Here is an 18640-nt window from a genome sequence, read left to right as displayed (position 1 = left end):
GTTCCCATTATTTTCTAAATCTGTTCTTTCTTACATTTCCCTTTTAGCATCTTTTTTATTTGCTGCTTGTGATTTCCCGTTTCCATGTTTTTTTATTTAATTCTGTTCTCATTATTTTAGCTTCTTTTTTTTTTAAATTTCCTGAATAGTTTCTTTCCTTCTTTGTTTCGTTCCCGTTTCATTTAGTTACTTTAACCCGTTGGTCTAATTACTCGTACCTTTTTGTCCTCATTTTAATTTAATTTTTCTTTATAGTACCGCTTCATCCCGTGACGTCCATGTACCTTTTTGTCCTTTATTATTTTTCCTTCTTCCCTATTATCATGTCCACTGGTCTCTGGCTCGCAAATCGTGTGGCTCTGCGCCGTTCTACGCGCATTGGCGTACGCGCATTACATACGCTTGACGCCTTGACAGCGCTGCCGCCAGCTGCAGTGACGCTGTAGGCTGGTAACCGATTTTCATAACAAAAACCCCTTTTACCCATATTTTCACTGTTTTTGCAGCCAATTCTTGACCGTTTTCAACCAAATAAAGTTTAAACACGTCCCGTATATTCCTCGATCTCCGTATGAATTTGGCGACATTTGGATCGAAACTGACGGAGCCTTTATAGCGATACATACATACATACATAGATACATACAACATTCCCCTATTTATAGTAAGATTATATGTTTAAATTTTCACGATGACACTATCAAGTCCTTTGTGGCCGAGCGGTCTAAGGCGCTGGTCATATGGTATACGTGATAGCGGCGCAGTGCAGCGTGGGTTCGAGCCCCGCCTCTGCCTAATTAAATTTCCTTCTTTTTTTAAATTTCATATTATGTTAGGGAAATGTGGCTGGGAGAATGTATGTATGGCGAAGAGTGGTGTGGGACCAAAATGAATGGTTGATGTCTCTAAGAGCTTTGTTGCAAAACCCCTTACATCCACTTTTGACTTTTTGAGAAAAACAGCTTTTTTTAATTGTGCAAGTATTACTGGTTCGATTTGATTCAATTTGGGTTTGGATAAAGTGTTGATGAATAGAAACTAAAAGAATAGGTTTGGTACAATTTTGAAGCCTTCCTATTTATTTTATTATATCTTTTATATCGCGCCTTTTGTGGATGTAAGGGCTTTTGCAACCAAACAAATTTACCCCTTTTCTAGAAATCACCTTTGCAATCATATTTGAGCCCATTTGTTTGCACTACTTTATGTAACTTGACTAATGCTTTCAAAATCAAAAAGAAAAATTGAAATATCTCATTTACTTGTTTAATTATGAATTTTTAATTAAATTAGGAAAATGGCATTTTTGAGTATTTCGAAGCTACACCTTTTGTTAATCAAAATGATTTTTTTCAAAAATAGTGACCCAAAAACAGTTCCCTTTGGTTTTAGTAGGTAAAGAACATTCCATGCTACTAGTATACATCAAAAATTAAAACAAAACAATTCTATATTCATTTTATGTTCAGATTTCCGGAAATTCCCTAAGATTTCCCAAACGGGAAATATACCATATCTCTGGAAGGGAAAGTGGTATGAAGGTCAAACAACCACCCAAATGTGTATTTTTACCCACACTATAATGTCATGTCAATACCTCAATTTCACCCAAAAGTGGATGTAAGGGGTTTTGAAACAAAGCTCTTCAAATACACCGTAGTACATTCATTTATTTCATTCTAATTTAACCTGAGTGAACCTTTCAATGTACTGGGACTGTTTCCTCAAGGCCAACATGAAATTGGCTTGTTAAAGAAAAAGGGAATTAATTCTAAAAGAGTATGTGTCCAGAGTGAACCCTCCAATGGAGTGGAATAAGAGAGTGGAAGTCACTCTGGAAAGAGTGAACACCAAGTGTAATGTGTTAAAAATATGATCACTGCATAAGCCCTCCATAAAAAAAGAGTGACATTTTACATGTGACACAATCTGAGCTGGGCCACAGAAGGCAATTCTAAAAATGCTGAAAACACCAAAGGTCCAGGATACCTGGTTCTAAAGTTTTGTGGTGTCTATTTTCTTATTGTATTTTTTTTAATTCTATATTTTTGCCTTTATCACAATTTCAAATTTGCCTCCTTTGCAGTGTGGTGTCGCCAAGGGAAAGCTGGGGGTAGGGCAAATTCTTCCCCACAGGCATTTGCCAGGGATAAAAGGGACAAAACATAGGGCAAAATTTGACAAATGGGGACGAAATTTGGCTTTACCCCACCCTCTAAAGGGCTGGCTACGTCTCTGCTCTTTTGGCCCCATGAACCAGATCATGCCATATTTTATGAGATCAAATTTGTAGTGTAAATTTATTAGAAGAAATCTGTCAAAATCTAAAGTCCTGATCTGCCCCCCCCAAAAGAAAAAGAAATAAATTGCACAACATTTGATAGTTTTGAAATATAATTTGAATATAATCCAATGTGACTAAACGTCATGTATGGTATTGTAATAATTATTTTGTATATAATTATGATAATTATTTATAACATTAAATAAATGTGATGTACATGGATTCATTTTTTTTTTATCTCTTCTTTTCTTAATGTATATGTGGGTGAGTGTGTACTGTAAGGTGTGGGGTATATGAAATGTGCACATTTGTTTTACTTCACAAATAAACATAGGATGTAAGGCCAAATTTAAAAAAAAAAGCTTTGTCTCAAAGCTCTCCAACTCTGAAAAGCTAATGCGAAATGGTTTTTTATTTTTATTTATTTTTTCAAAGATTTTTTTCAAATGTGAAAAAACCTTAAAGTCCTATTCTGCTGTATGAAGTGTTGTATTGAATATTTAAGTGAAGCTGCTATTGTATTGAAGTGAAGTAATCTAAAAGCAGGGGTCTAAAATTGTCAAAACGGCATTTCAATCATATTTTTTACACTTTTTCTGGAAAAAAAAGAGAAAAAAATCTTTCTTTTTTTACTAATTAAATTGAGACAAACCTTTTTTTTAATTTGGCCTAATTGGTTAAATAATCAAAACTTGTCATTTTAATGTCTTTTCGCAACACAAAGGTTTTTAGATTAAACGGGGAAGATGAGCAAAGTTTTCCCTTGTCTAACGAGCTACTAAAAATTCCAGAAGAATCTTGTTTTGCAGAATGAAATACTATAAAGATTCGTGTAATGGCACCTGTGGGCTCCCTTGGCATAAATGGAATTTTAGGCACATGCTAAAAGTGCCCTCTGTAAAAATCCCACCAAAATTTTCAGAGGAAGGAGCTCTCTGTACGCGAAATTTACCCTAGGCCTTAATTCTTGTTGGGATATTTAGAGGAAGGAACTCTCTATAATTATTGGTATGTGAAATTTACCCTAGGCATGTGTGAATCGGAGCCCATGTGCGCCATTAGGCGAGTCTTTACGGTATACTCCAATCATAATCCTTCAGTTGACTAACTTAGAAATTAATTTGCCTGTTACAACAATCAGCAACACCAAAGCCAAATTTCAGTCGAAGCACTATTTGCAGAGTGCTTCATATTTGCCTAATCTGACGCCTAATTATAAAAAATTATTCAGAGAAAGACAAGAATACTAGAGCGGTTACCGCACCACAGCTGAACCATGGTTTTGTTTTTGAGATATTTCGAGAAAAGGCCCAAAATATGAATATTGTTTGGGTCTTACGATAAGTGGTGGAGAAAATATTTTTATTATAATTATTCATTACATTTTTCTCTTTCATTTGACACCGCTGCGGGGGTTAACCTTATTCAAGTTCAAGTTTATTTGTTTTCATCTCAATTCCTAGGGGCTTTAACCGACTTTCATAATTTGTACATTATTTTCTCTATATTTTTATTTCATCATGTAGTCAAAACTAAATTTTAAATTTTAAATCGATACATGATTTGCGCGATTAGTCCACCAGAACAGATTGGAAATCATTTATTTCTGCACATAATTTCATAAAAGCCATCCCATGTTTAACATAGCATCAAAGAAACGTATCTCGGACACACATTGGCTGAGAAAATGAAACAACTTAGGCCTAGCTGCTAGCTCAATTTCTACGTTTTATGGGGACTATTTACGGGTTGCACTTTTTTGCGAAATCTTATGCATCTCGTTCAGCAGACAAAGACGACAACCAAGTACGCATTTAAATTTGAGCTTTCTGCATTTGATAGCAAAATCACACGAATCCGACAAACACCAAAATAACATATTTAACAGATAGAGAAATGTAAAAGCTTTATTTCTAAGTTTGTTTTAGCGTCATACGGTATTCGGTTCTTGAGACATTTCAATTTTAATATTACCCATGTAAATCAATGCAGGAGCTCTATAGACACCGGCACCAGAATGGAGCAAATTACGGCATGTCTCGCCACATTTTCTTTTAGTATGAAAATCGGCACTAGGCCGAATGCAAAGCTATAAAGAAATGTTAAAATGACGCAGGTGACCAAAATTGCTATCTTCAGAAGATAGCAAGAAAAAAAGATAAAAAATAATAATATTAAAAAAACAAACAAAAAAACCCAACAACATTGCCTAGCATGCGTTGTAGATGATGATTCAGTACGGCGCGAAACGGCAAAACTGCATTGAACGGGGTTGCGCGCTCAATCGGCATTAGGCCGACTGCAGAGCTATAAATGTAAAAATGACGAAGCTGACCAAAATTGAAAACGGCACTTATAAAGCAGAGATTATCATCTGCCTGTTTCTCTATTTTTACCTCTTCCCCACCCCCTCCCCCCTTTTTTTTTAATAGCGCGGCATAGGCCTTATTGGCCGAATACGGATTTTTTTAAAATTCGGGCAGAGTAACCGTGCGCGTTTTAGGATTTTTTTCGCTATATCTACTGAAGATAGCATTTAGAATCTCATCCCGATTCATTGCATCTTTCTACTCTAGAAGTAATGTTTTACATTATTTTCTCTACATTTTTACTTCATGATCATGTAGCGGCGAATTGAAAACGGCACCCCCCTTTTTTTTTAATAGCACGGCATAGGCCGAATGCTGATTTTGTTTTATTCGCGCTGTGTAACCGTGCGCGTTTTAGGATTTTTTTCGCTATATCTACTAAATATAGGCCTAGCATTTAGAATCTCATATAGTCCCAAATTAACGCCTATAGTCCCAAATTAAACCAAAACAAAATATCGCAACATTTGAAATTTTAATTTGATTCTCAGTAGATATAGCGCCAGAAGGCCTAATTCGATTCGAAAATATATATCTTGCGCAGGGGACAATGAAAACATTTGATTTCAGCTATATACATGTACAAGTATTTAGTAGGTAGAACAAAAAACCACATGCAATTAAAATTATAAACCAAAACAAAATGTAGCAACATTTGAATTTGATCTTCAAAAGATAGTGTTCACCAGTACTAACATGATTCTATAAAATATCGCTTTAGGGTTCATATACCACTAAATCCGCCTGTGAAGCGGTTTCCGGTAAAGGTTTATCACGCCTATAGTCCCAAACTTTCCATTAAAATCCTAGAGAATCGGTACAATATTAACAATTTTAGTGTTGAAAATCGTGTTTTACTAGAACTTGTGAATGTGATCTCTACAAATTTGAAAAGAAAATGCGAAAATTTGAGTGATATTTACGATTATGTGCGCATGAACAAACGAGGTCAGAACGCGGTTAGCAGTCGGATGTACTCACGAGAAAACGTGGCCTTTTTTTATATAGCACTAATTTTCTCAAAAATTACTAGTAGTCGGACCTAAAATGTGTAGTCATTTTCAGAAATGTTATGCAGTAGGCCTATTTTGTTCTAGTTAAGATGATATCAAATCAAAGTTGGACGTAATCGACTTATGGCCAAAACGCGACCCCTATTTAGCACGTAAAGTCTCTGGAAAGCTTTTTTTGTGGTGTGTACCCTTTATCTCGTTCAGCAGACAAAAACGACAACCAACGTGCATTTAAATTTGAGCTATCTGCAGTTGATAGCAAAATCACACATATCCGACAAACACAAAAATGACATAAAACAGATAGAGAAATGTAAAAGCTTTATTTTATAGTTTGTTTTAGCGTCATACGGTATTCGGTTCTTGAGATATTTCAATTTTAATATTACCCATGTAAATCAATGCAGGAGCTCTATAGACACCGGCACCAGAATGGAGCAAATTACGGCATGTCTCGCCACATTTTCTTTTAGTATAAAAATCGGCACTAGGCCGAAATATGCAAAGCTATAAAGAAATGTTAAAATGACGAAGGTGACCAAAATGGCTATCTTCAGAAGATAGCAAGCAAAAAAGATAAAAAATAATAATATTAAAAAAACAAAACAAAAAAAAACATTGCCTAGCATGCGTTGTAGATGATGATTCAGTACGGCGCGAAACGGCAAAACTGCATTGAACGGGGTTGCGCGCTCAGAGAAAAATCGGCATTAGGCCGACTGCAGAGCTATAAAGAAATGTAAAAATGACGAAGCTGACCAAAATTTAAAACGGCACTTATAAAGCAGAGATTATAATCTGCCTGTTTCTCTATTTTTACCTCTCCCCCTCCTTTTTTTTTTTTTTTAATAGCGCGGCATAGGCCGAATGCCGATTTTGTTTTATTCGCGCAAAGTAACCGTGCGTGTTTTAGGATTTTTTTCGCTATATCTACTGAAGATAGGCCTATAGCATTTAGAATCTCATATAGTCCCAAATTAACGCCTATAGTCCCAAATTAAACCAAAACAAAATGTCGCAACATTTGAAATTTTAATTTGATTCTCAGTAGATATAGCGCCAGGCGGCCTAATTCGATTCGAAAATATATATCGCGCGCAGGGGACAATGAAAACATTTTATTTCAGCTATATACTAGTATTCAGTTGGCCTCAGAAATGTTATGCAGAATTTTGTTCTAGTTAACATGATATCAAATATATATTTCAAAGTTGGACGTAACTCGACTTATGGCCAAAACGCAACCCCTATTTAGCACGTAAAGTCTACTCTCGATCTCTGGAAGGCTTTTTTGTGATATACCTTTTATCTCGTTCAGCAGACAAAAACGACAACCAACGGGCATTTAAATTTGAGCTATCACACGAATCCGACAAACACCAAAATGACATAAACAGATAGAGAAATGTAAAAGCTTTATTTCAAAGTTTGTTTTAGCGTCATACGGTATTCGGTTCTTGAGATATTTAATATTACCCATGGAAATCAATGCAGGAGCTCTATAGACACCGGCACCAGAATGGAGCAAATTACGGCATGTCTCGCCACATTTTCTTTTAGTATAAAAATCGGCACTAGGCCGAATGCAAAGCAATGTTTAAAGGACGAAGGTGACAAAAATTGTTATCTTCAGAAGATAGCAAGCAAAAAAAAAAAAAATTATTAAAAAACAAAACAAAAACAAAAAACATTGCCTAGCATGCGTTGTAGATGATGATTCAGTACGGCGCGAAACGGCAAAACTGCATTGAACGGGGTTGCGCGCTCAGAGAAATATCGGCATTAGGCCGACTGCAGAGCTATAAATGTAAAAATGACGAAGCTGACCAAAATTGAAAACGGCACTTATAAAGCAGAGATTATCATCTGCCTGTTTCTCTATTTTTACCTCTTTTCCCCCTTTTTTAATAGCGCGGCATAGGCCCTAGGCAGAGTAACCGTGCGCGTTTTAGGATTTTTTCGCTATATCTACTGAAGATAGCATTTAGAATCTCATCCCGATTCATTGCATCTTTCTACTCTAGAAGCAATGTTTTACATTATTTTCTCTAAATTTTTACTTCATCATGTAGCGGCGAGTTTTTTTAAATTTCTAATAGTAATACTAAATGGCATCAGTCCCGATCAGAAAGTTTAAAGCGATATTACAGACTCATCACTTTCCGCATCTGCCTGTTTCTCTATTTTTACCTCCCCCCCATTTTTTTTTTTTATTAGCGCGGCATATAGGCATAAGTTGGACGTAACTTGACTTATGGCCAAAACGCGACCAAAAAAATACCAAAATTGCTATCTTCAGAAGATAGCAATAAAAAAAAGAATAATAATAATAATATTAAAAAACAAAAAAACAAAAAAAAAACATTAGCACGCGTTGTAGATGATGATTCAGTACGGCGCGAAACGGCAAAACTGCATTGAACGGGTTGCGCTCTTAGAAAAATCGGCATTAGGCCGACTGTTTTACATTATTTTCTCTACATTTTTACATCATCATGTAGCGGCGAGTTTTTTCTTTCTAATACATCAGTCCCGATCAGAAAGTTTAAAGCGATATTACAGACTCATCACTTTCCGCATCTGTCTGTTTCTCTATTTTTACTCCCCCCCCCCCCTTTTTTATTCGCGTAGAGTAACCGTGCGCGTTTTAGGATTTTTTTCGTTATATCTACTGAAGATAGGCCTAGCATTTAGAATCTCATAGTCCCAAATTAACGCCTGTAGTCCCAAATTAAACCAAAACAAAATGTCGCAACATTTGAAATTTTAGTTTGATTCTCAGTAGATATAGCGCCAGTAGGCCTAATTCGATTTAGAGAATATAGGTATTGTATTTAGCCGCTGGAGTGCATCTATCGTCTCATATAACACGGGCGACATCATTATTTTTGGCGTAAAACAACTCGGCTCCGCCTCGTTGTTTTACTTAAAATATAATGACAGTAATGAAAAACCTTTGTTCACAATCCTAAGCCAGAATATTATTGATTAAACATTGTGTAAGATATATATTTCTGCTCATAAAACGTGTTTACATCGAGCCTTTTCCTAACATTATTTTAAATTTACGCGCTTTTGCTATCTACTGAAGATAGCTCAAATTTAATGCATTTTGTTATTTTTATCACTATAACGAAATAAATCGATGTTTTTACTGTTGTGAAAGTGGTGCTATCTATTAAAGATAAAATTAAAATTTCTTAAGTGTTGTGAAATTCTCTTTCGGTAGGCCAATAATGTTGTTACATCCATGCGTTTTTGCTATCTATTGAATGGCCTAATTCACAGTAATTTTGTGGTTCCGATGAGACATTTTAAAGCGATATTACAGACTCATCACGTTCCGCACCTACATGTTTCTCTGTTTTTTACCTTTTTTAACAGCTCGGCATTATGCCGAATTAAGATTTTTTAATGCCCGCATAGCGAGCTCGTGCTGGGAAAGTCTTGGGGTATATTTTGATTTTTGTTATGTTTTTGTTGCTATCTACTGAAGATAGCATTTCACATCTCATCCCGATTCATCATCTCTTTCTACTCTAGAAGCCATGTTTTACATTGTCTTTTCTATATTTTTATTTCATCATGTAGCGGCAAATTTTTTCTTTCTAGTATACATCAGTCCCGATCAGACATTTTAAAGCATCACGTTCCGCACCTACATGTTTCTCTGGTTTTTTTTATTTTTTACCTTTTTTAATAGCTCGGCATTAGGCCTAATTACGATTTTTTAATGCCCGCATAGCGAGCGTGTGCTGGGAAAGTCGGCAATTAAAAATTTAGAATTATGATGTTATCATCATTTATAAAGACAACAACAATAACAAAACTAACGCTACGATAAAATAAATAAAAAAAATAGGACAAAAACTGATATCATCAATTACAAATTAATTATGTTGAATCTATTTAGAATGCTTGTCATACGCAGCGTTTCTACAGGCAACTAATCTTTTATCGTTATTTGAAATCATTCTACCATTTCAAACAATCAATTAGTGAAAAAATACCCTACATCTGTTTATGATCACAATGCTGGTAGGTAGGTGCTTTACAGCAAATGCTTAATGAATTTGGACTAGGGAGGCTGATATCAATTCCATTGGACTGGAAGGCATTTAATTCCATTGGACTGAAAGGTATTTAATTCCGGTGTTTTTGGTGCTTACAAAAAAAAGAGACAACAGCCTATAGAGGAAATGGTAAGTAACCTAATCTTTTAAATTAGGAAATTATTGGGGTTGGATTTGATCATGAAATGAAGTATATTTTTCTTAAAGTATACATGTACCGCAGGTTTAATTTTCATTTAGCCTTGTTTTGGCTTAGGACTAAAACATGTACAGGATGCCATTGACACGATGATTTTCTGTTTTGCAATACAATAATTATAATTCCTATGACAACAGCGACAACAACAAAAAAGCAAAACAAAAAGTACAAGAAATAGGCCTACCAAATTTATGATATATCGGTTTATGTGACTTGCGGTAGGCCTACATCCATTCATCGTGACCATGTTTAAATTTTTAAAGGACGTATCTGCAATTATAGCTGCCATACTCTCCGGAAATTTCTGCATGCACATTTAAGCCTAAGCATTAATAAGCAATATGACACCTGGCAGCTATTGCATGCAGTTGTGATCTTCTTGCACCAACTCCTCGATTTCAAGATGCCAACGTTTACTGAACGAACGAATCTTTATTTCCGTAATCAAAAACAAGCAAAATACATTGAAATTACACATCAAAATATAAAAGAGGCTAATAATACAAAGACAAAAAAAAAATGGAGATGATGCCGAAAGGCCAGTAAGGCCAGCACTATAACCATGCATGCATCCCCTAACATAAATTAAAACAACAACAAAAATAAATAATAATAAGATATGAATATGATGCAATTTAATTTTAGTTCGGAAGTGTTTTATTGAATTTGCTACTCATCAAGGGATCGGAGAGTAACATTTGCACGGTATTTTTGTGGGACATGAGAGTACATCAGACCATGGATTAGAAGTACTCAGATACTTCCATGATCAGACACATCAAATTGCATTCTGAATACGAGGAATGTCCTTCTGATATCAAATAATTTTGATTTAAAAAAATAATTCGCGAATAATATACAAATTTGATGTGTTCTCAGGTCCCACAAAAATACTGTGTAAACGTTTCTATTTTATTCCTTAAGGTGGTACTACACCCCTCGATAAATTTTGTGACTAATTTTGCATTTTTCTCAAAAAATAACTACACACTGGTAATAAAAGTTATGTAGGCCTATATAATTTATAGGGGCAAGGAATCCAATTACTTCACTGAAATGAAGTGGTTCATTATATTATGTTAAGAAATGAGGTATACCTCTTTTCTTATCATTTAATAACGTACCGCTTGTCTTGAGTCACTGAAATTCCAGTATAGTAGCTGGATTCCTTGCCCCTATACATAACTTTTGTTACCAGTGTGTTATTACTTTTTGAGAAAAATGCAAAAAATAGTCACAAATTTATCAAGGGGTGTAAGGTTATCATTATAAAGGGAGTTCCACAAAAGTTTGCCGGTAATCCTGATTGACTGAATGATCAGTGAATACTTTCTTCCATGGGCGTCAATCCCGGGGTGGGGGGGGCGTTTCGGCAAAATGACCCATTTTTTGCAAGGCACTTTTTGACAATTCAGGCCGATTGCCCCACCCACCCATTTCAAGCCGGATGGCGCTAATGCTTTCTTCAACAGTGTTTCTTGTTCGATAATAGGCCTACTATAGAGCCAATCCATGTCAACTCCAGGGATGTGCACCGCAGTACCCTTCAATTTTTTTCCTTTTTCTGTGTGGTGGTAGAGATTGATGAGAAAGTAAAATCCTTGAAAATTTGAGCTTCATACTCTATTTCGTTTTCCTATTGCAGGTTGAAAGTTGAAATTTAGGGGGGGTCAGCGTAAAAAATGTGTTGCTACGCGAAAGACGATGTTTGGAAGGCCATAAATGTATAAAGGGAACCCATACAACTTTGGGGTACTTTTTGTGTAGAATTCAAATCTGCCATCAGCAAACTTGTAAGTCCTACTTAAAAAGATATTGGGCCCTCAAAATGCAAGTTCATCCATCCAGGACCAACTTCAGCCGGCCACGTTGTTTGATGGATGATGTAAAACAGAGCCATTTTAAAGAAAAGTTGAACAATGATGGCGCTATTTATCTAAAATCATGTTTGTTTTTTCTTCTTTCCCAAGGATCACATGTTTCCAGAGCAGATAGCCGGTAAGTTGCGTAACAGACCTATAAATAGGCATGTCCACTAAAAATTGAAGTACTTTTAAATTGATTCAGACCTAACTTATTGGATGGGAATTGATGAAAGAAACATTTTGGCGTTTAAATAATCTTAATCGGACGTTTCATTCCAGAGATATGGCCTTTCGAGTGTCACGGTTTTATATAGGGCTGCTAGAACATGTTAAAAAGTTAAAGTCCAAAAAGGAATACTAACAGAAAGTGCAACTTTAAGGTACTTTTTCTTAATGTATTTATTAACTATCTTATCTGGAACATTATATTTGCTTATAACAACATGAAAATAAGATCATCCTGAAAATTTAATCGATTTTGTTGACATACAACAAAAACTATAAGACCTCAAAACCCATGGTTTGTTTGTTGAAACCTCAAGCATGATCATAGATGGCCGCCATGGAAAATATCTCCATAGAGGAGATGAACAATAAGTGCATTATTTCAAATGAAAAGCGGTAGTCTTAAACATTGTTCAATCTTTTAAGGTCAGCACATTTTATCTTCAAAAATTATTATATTTCATCATGGCATAAGTTTGGTAACATTAATCACTACCAATTTTGAGAAATTTGCTCCAACTCAAAGGTTATCTTTACTACATTGAGCAATACACTGTGTGCATGGAAGCCATGATGGTCCCCGGTTTTTATACTCCCTATGAAATGGACATGGTAGTGAGAAGTGCACGGGGAAGTGCATGATTTGAGATGGGCCGCGGTAGGCTTAAACATTCTTAAATTTCTTAACATCCTACACATTTTGTCTTCATAAATAGTTAAATTTTATGAGTATGTAAGTTTGCTTGTCTGATTCACTCCAAATTCGGAGACAATTGCGTTTGAACACCTGATGCACGGAATGGTGTCACTTCAACCTGTTGTAGTTCTCATCTCATTAAATTTTTCATTAAAAAAGTTGATCTCTTCATGCAGGAAGGTCCTCTCTATTTACTGACCAAACAGGAAAAAGTTTGGTGAATGTTTTCTGGTGGAATCAGGAATTTCTTGAAACACCCTGATATAGGCCTACATTTGGATCAAAACAAGTATGTACGCCATTTAACATGCCTGGGATTTCTTGTATCGATCAGTTTCTCCATAGACAATACGTGTGTGAGTGCACGCACACAGTAAATGAAAAATCGTTCTAGTGGAAACTGTATTGAGAGTGGGCATCCCTACTATAAAGGGTGTATCTTCTATTGACATCATTAACAATTTACTTCCTTTTGTCATGGTTCAGGCTTTTCTACTTGACTCTCGTTGATAGAGATTAAACAACGGGTTTTCTGCCATGCATAGGTTGGAAAACTGCACGGTACATACTTTGGCAAAAGAAAGTATCTTCCACTTATAATTTGCATTTACAACTAGCAAGGACCGCGAAATTGGCCAAATATAGGGGGTATTTAATTTGCACTGTCCGCGAAATTTGACTGTGAAATCAGCAAAATAGGGGGAAGGGTCTATTTAATTTGCACTGTCCGTGAAATTTGGATAGAAGGGGTACTTGGGAAAATCCGGTAATTTTATGTTAATATTTAGTGCATTTAAAAGCGGTATTTAAAATTCTAGTCAGTGTTTGAAATTCTAGTCATTGAAAACCACAAAAAAGGGTTATTTTGGGTCAAATTTTGTACTCCATTTTGCATGAAAAAAAAAGGGGGGGGGTAAATTTGATGAAAAATTCAAAGGGGGTCTTTGAAAGATTTGGCAACTCAACTCTCATGGTTGTACCAACTTTTGTGTTGCGGGGGAGGTTGACCGGTGGTTGAACCGTGTTCCATTGTTTAGAACAATATAAACAGGCTCCAACCGGACGGAATTATTAAGCGGGTGGAACCGACGGCTGAGTTTTAAAGCCATCCCTAAGGCAACAGAACCAAATTAGTGCGATCTTTCGATTGAGCATCGGCAATGATCGGTGCTTGTATGGTCGATCATTGTTTATGAAATATCAATATTGATAAGCTATTGTTAATTGTTATAGCTTTTGATCTTTGTAGGCCTATGTAATGCATTTTCCAATACAATTTCACCATTTACTTCTGCTTCATTAGTTGATAGTTCATTAGTGAAAAGCACCGAAGCAGCATCGACGGGCGATCTAAAGATCGAACAAAGTTGTCTCTGGTGTCTAACCCGCATCCCCCAATGAGTTTGGAACCTAATAACATGAACAATAGGAATTACGACTGACAAAAGTATTGTTACGCAATAATAGGACAATTGAACCGAGCCACTTAATGCTGTGCTTTTCCTTTAGACTTTCAGGAGGCATTTTCGTTATTCGACAAGGATGGCGATGGTATTATTACAACAAAGGAACTGGGCACCGTAATGAGATCACTCGGACAAAATCCAACCGAGTCCGAGCTACAGGAACTTATTGATGAAGTCGATGCTGATGGTTAGTAGGCCTACATAGGATTCAAGAAGATTTTCACAGCATCCCAGAATGCACTACGCCACTAATGTGAAATTTTACCTTTTTCATTCAGACCAAATCATGGCATATCTTTGATACACACGTGTCAGGAAAGGATTATAATGTTCATTCATGTGCAAATAAACAACGTTACACTCTTAAGGGATCAGGAATGAGCGTTTCGACAGTATTTTTTGTGGGACATGAGAGCACATCAGACATATCGAATTGCATTCTGAATACGAAGAATGTCTTTCTGATATCAAATAATTTTCTTTTCTTTTTTTGATATTCACGATATAATACAAATTTTATGATAAATTATTAAAATTTGATGTTTTTCACATTTTTGATATATCAGTCCTCGAAGTAAATTTTATAAATCTAATAACATATTCTTAAAGTGTATGTACCTGGGAGAAAAAGCCGACGATCAATTGAAAATTTTGACCTTTCATATTGAAGATATGGATTTTTTTCCCAAAAAGAACTTTTTTTTTTTTTTTTTTGGTGTTTTTTGGGGAAAAATCCATATATCTTCAATACGAAAGGTCAAAATTTTCAATTGATCGTCGGCTTTTCATCCCACCTACATACACTTTAATTATAAATCATCAGATTTATAAAGTTTACTTCGAGTACTGTTAAATATCAAAAATAGCAATTTTTAATCATTTGCCATAAAATGTGTATTTCATTGCGAATTTCAAAAAATCAAAATTATTTGATATCAGAAGGACATTCTTCGTATTCAGAATGCAATTCGATATGTCTGACGTGCTCTAATGTCCCACAATAAATACTGTCCAAACGTTCATACCCCACCCCTCAATGGATCTGTGCCTCATATCTTGGGGGGGCACATCAAAAAATGTTGGTGGTTATGTTCGGGGTTATTGTTCCCCCGGAATTTTCAATTTCGAGGTGGTAGGTCTTTGGGAGCTGACGGCGTACCGGTAGGGGTCTTTTGGAGCTGCGAACAAGTCAAATTGGAGCTGCGAACAGTCAAAATCAAGGGTCTTTCTTGGCTTTCTGGTTGAAAATCGCCTGAAAAAAAAACAGATATGAGGAATGAGCAATATTTTAGAGCTAACATTATCAAAATCAAGGGTCTTTCGTAGCTCTATTTTATATTTTGGTCAAATATAGGCGGTCTTTCGGAGCTGTGAAATCCAAAAAAGGGGGTCTTTGCGGGGTAAACATACGGTATCCGTATATGGTCATTTGTGTTAAGCAATGTTAAGTGCTACACCAGAACAGCCTTCCGAAATTTATGTGCTGAAGGTTACGGTCTACATACATCGGTGAACATCGAAAGAGAAGCTAGGTTGATCTGTGTGTCAAAAAATTTCAAATTTCATAACCCTATTTTGCCTTACTTTTACCAGCTCTTAATTTTTGAACACTTGTAATGAGTACATGAGACCCCCCCCCCCCCAGTTACCCGTAAATTACCATTATGATTCAAAAGAAGTACTAAAAAAAGTAACTTATATGACTTTTGTCATTTTCAATTTCAAGGCAATGGAACGATTGATTTCGCTGAGTTTCTAACCATGATGGCCAAACAAATGAACGAATTAGACCAAGAAGAAGAGATTCGGAATGCATTTAAAGTTTTTGACAAGGATGGGAATGGCTTTATCAGGTATGTGTGACTTTTATCAGGCTTTTTAAGTACTAAATGTTTATTAGTTCTCCTGGTAAATTGTAAAATTCTCTGTCTTAATACAGCTTTTGCTCATTATAGTGACAACTGCTAAACCCAGTGACCGCCCAGCCCCCGACAAGGTGAGTTCTCGGAATTTAGCGTGTTTAAAAAAGCCCTATTGGCATTTTTGAGGTATAGCGGACACAATAGGATGGCGCCACGAAATGGGTAAAGGCTTTTGAATTTGGCGGGTTTTACCCATATTGAATACTGACCTCCTATTGTGTACGCCATGCTTCAAAAAGGCTAATGGTAGGGCTACATTCAATTATTATGATTATGTTAATTTCTTTGTGCAGTGCAACAGAGCTTCGACATGTAATGACAAATCTTGGTGAGAAACTAACAGATGAAGAAGTTGATGAAATGATTGCAGAAGCTGACATTGATGGGGATGGACAAGTTAATTATGAAGGTAAAACAACTATCTTGTTAGGGCCTAATTCACAACTTTTCAAAATAACCTTCGCCCTCTGTGGTAAAGAAGGCAGCAATGTTAATAGATGAGGTGACTTGAAAAGGCTAAAATGACCCTATGAAAAACCTTTTAAAAATATGAAAATTGTTGGCACATTTATGAACATTTTCTGAATCTGCTTTGGTAAAAAATGGCTGTTTTCCTTGCAGATAGATATAAACACCTTTACGCGCACCATGAGGCCGACATTTTATAAATGAAAAAGCAGGTCTATGTGAGCTAAATTGTCTTGACCAAAAATTTGAAAACTGTGTGTTACATAGCGATATTGTGTGATTACAACGTTAATTTGTGATGCACAAAAAATGATTTGTCATTACATTAATCTGCAATATTATGTTTACATTTTCTACAGAATTTGTCTCGATGATGATCAGCAAATAATGAGAAGCATAGTGATTATGGACATGACTGCCACATCAAAATGCAACACAGGATAACGTCATAAACAGTCATACAACAATAAATTATTCTGGTCATTTCCAAAGGAACCAATATTGCATTTGAAAGATAGAAACAGGCTTTTCAATGACCATCAAACCTAATGGGTACCAATCATTTTGATACAGCTTGTACATGTTGTAGTTGAGTATAGCAATGGCACTAATGGAGAAAACTGAGGAATTGGGCAGCTTTTATAGTTCCCATCACTACAAGGCCTATAAGGGGTGATTTCAAGGTATACTTCATCATAAACGAAGTGGAATAAAAGTGCAAATTACACTTCGTGGAGGATAAAGTTGAGTCATATTTGAGGAAATCATCCATTTTTGTGATTTCTCAAGAACTTGTTTGAATAAGAAGTCCAGTTTCAAAACCTATATGCAAAGTGGGATTTAGTATCAAATCTGCCTGCAACTGAATTGGATGTGTGCTTGATTTTTTGCATTCAGTAAGAGTATGATGTAAAAAATATGAAATCAGAAGGTGAGAGATGGAATTTTGCATCTAAATTAAGGAGGCATTTGGTGCGAACATGACTTTTTTAATTTAAAAAAAATGTGGCCTTTGGGTGAGAGCGAAGATACAGTGGCGTAGCATGGGTCATCCGATGGGGGGGGGGGGGGCACCGACCATGATTGGGGGGGCACTGGGTCTGATGGGGGCACACGCCATTTTTTGGCAATTTTCCCATGGGATTTTGCAATCGATTAATAGGGACACGTGCCCCTGTGCCCTTATGACGCTACACCACTGCCAAGATAGTTCCACAGTATAGCCTTGAACAATGAATTTAATGCATTTCTAAGTACTTCTTAAATGGGTTCAAATGGCTTTGTTATTGGTAAATAAGTTACACAATAAATTAAAATTTCTGTTCAAATCGAAAAATGAGACTTTGGATGACAGATCAAATGGAAAAATAACGGTCTTTGGGTGACACCGTGAGCATAATGTTCAAAAGAAGAAAAAAGTGGTCTTTGAATGATATAGCGGATGCTGAAAAGGGGGTCTTAACAGCTCTACGTTTATACATAGGAGTTCCCCCATGTTTTCTCTGGCTTTAGCAATGTCTCTCAATAACATAGAGGCCTTGGTTTATATTTTAATTTGAATTTTCAATGAATATAGGGAGTTTTGCTGTTGGACTTTCATGTTCGTGCATATAGAAGGGTTTTTTTTTTTCTGGTTTTTTTGTTGTTGAAAATGTGACCCACTTTTATACGAGGTTTAAATATCAAAGGTCATGTGCAAATTATCAGCCAGTTTCAAAATGTGTGGGCTAACAAGATCTCCATATTAAATCAATTAGAATGAAATACAAATTGCACTTCATAGTATAGTCATTAATCATAAAGTACGATTTTTTTCCTGATTTTTTGACATATGTGTAATGTTATATATTATTAATCATATTAAGGGATCTAAAATGAGCGTTTATTGCGTTTCGACAGTATTTTTGTGGGACATGAGAGCACCTCGGACCTATCGAATTGCATTCTGAATACGAAGCATGTCTTTCTGATATCAAATAATTTTCATTTTTGAAAATCACAATATAATACAAATTTTATGACAAATTATAAAAATTTGATATTTTTCAAATTTTGATAT

General features: G+C 35.7%; 1 protein-coding gene across 1 annotated transcript; it reads left to right on the top strand.

Moving 5' to 3' along the window:
* Positions 1-9728: 9728 nt before the first annotated feature.
* On the top strand, positions 9729-17536 carry LOC140135739 (calmodulin-like). Its single transcript, XM_072157339.1, has 6 exons — positions 9729-9868; positions 11909-11936; positions 14235-14378; positions 15918-16044; positions 16407-16522; positions 16941-17536. The coding sequence occupies exons 1-6, from the start codon at positions 9866-9868 to the stop codon at positions 16967-16969; spliced, it is 447 nt and encodes a 148-aa protein (XP_072013440.1). The 5' UTR covers positions 9729-9865; the 3' UTR covers positions 16970-17536.
* The last annotated feature ends 1104 nt before the right edge of the window (positions 17537-18640 follow it).

This window comes from Amphiura filiformis, chromosome 16 (genome assembly GCF_039555335.1).
Source record: "Amphiura filiformis chromosome 16, Afil_fr2py, whole genome shotgun sequence".
NCBI lineage: Eukaryota > Metazoa > Echinodermata > Ophiuroidea > Amphilepidida > Amphiuridae > Amphiura > Amphiura filiformis.
This window is presented reverse-complemented; position numbering and strand designations above follow the sequence as displayed.

Coding starts and splice junctions, on each gene's coding strand:
- LOC140135739 (XM_072157339.1), top strand. Junction 14,379..15,917: donor TGATGAAGTCGATGCTGATG/GTTAGTAGGCCT, acceptor TTCAATTTCAAG/GCAATGGAACGATTGATTTC. Junction 16,045..16,406: donor GATGGGAATGGCTTTATCAG/GTATGTGTGACT, acceptor TTCTTTGTGCAG/TGCAACAGAGCTTCGACATG.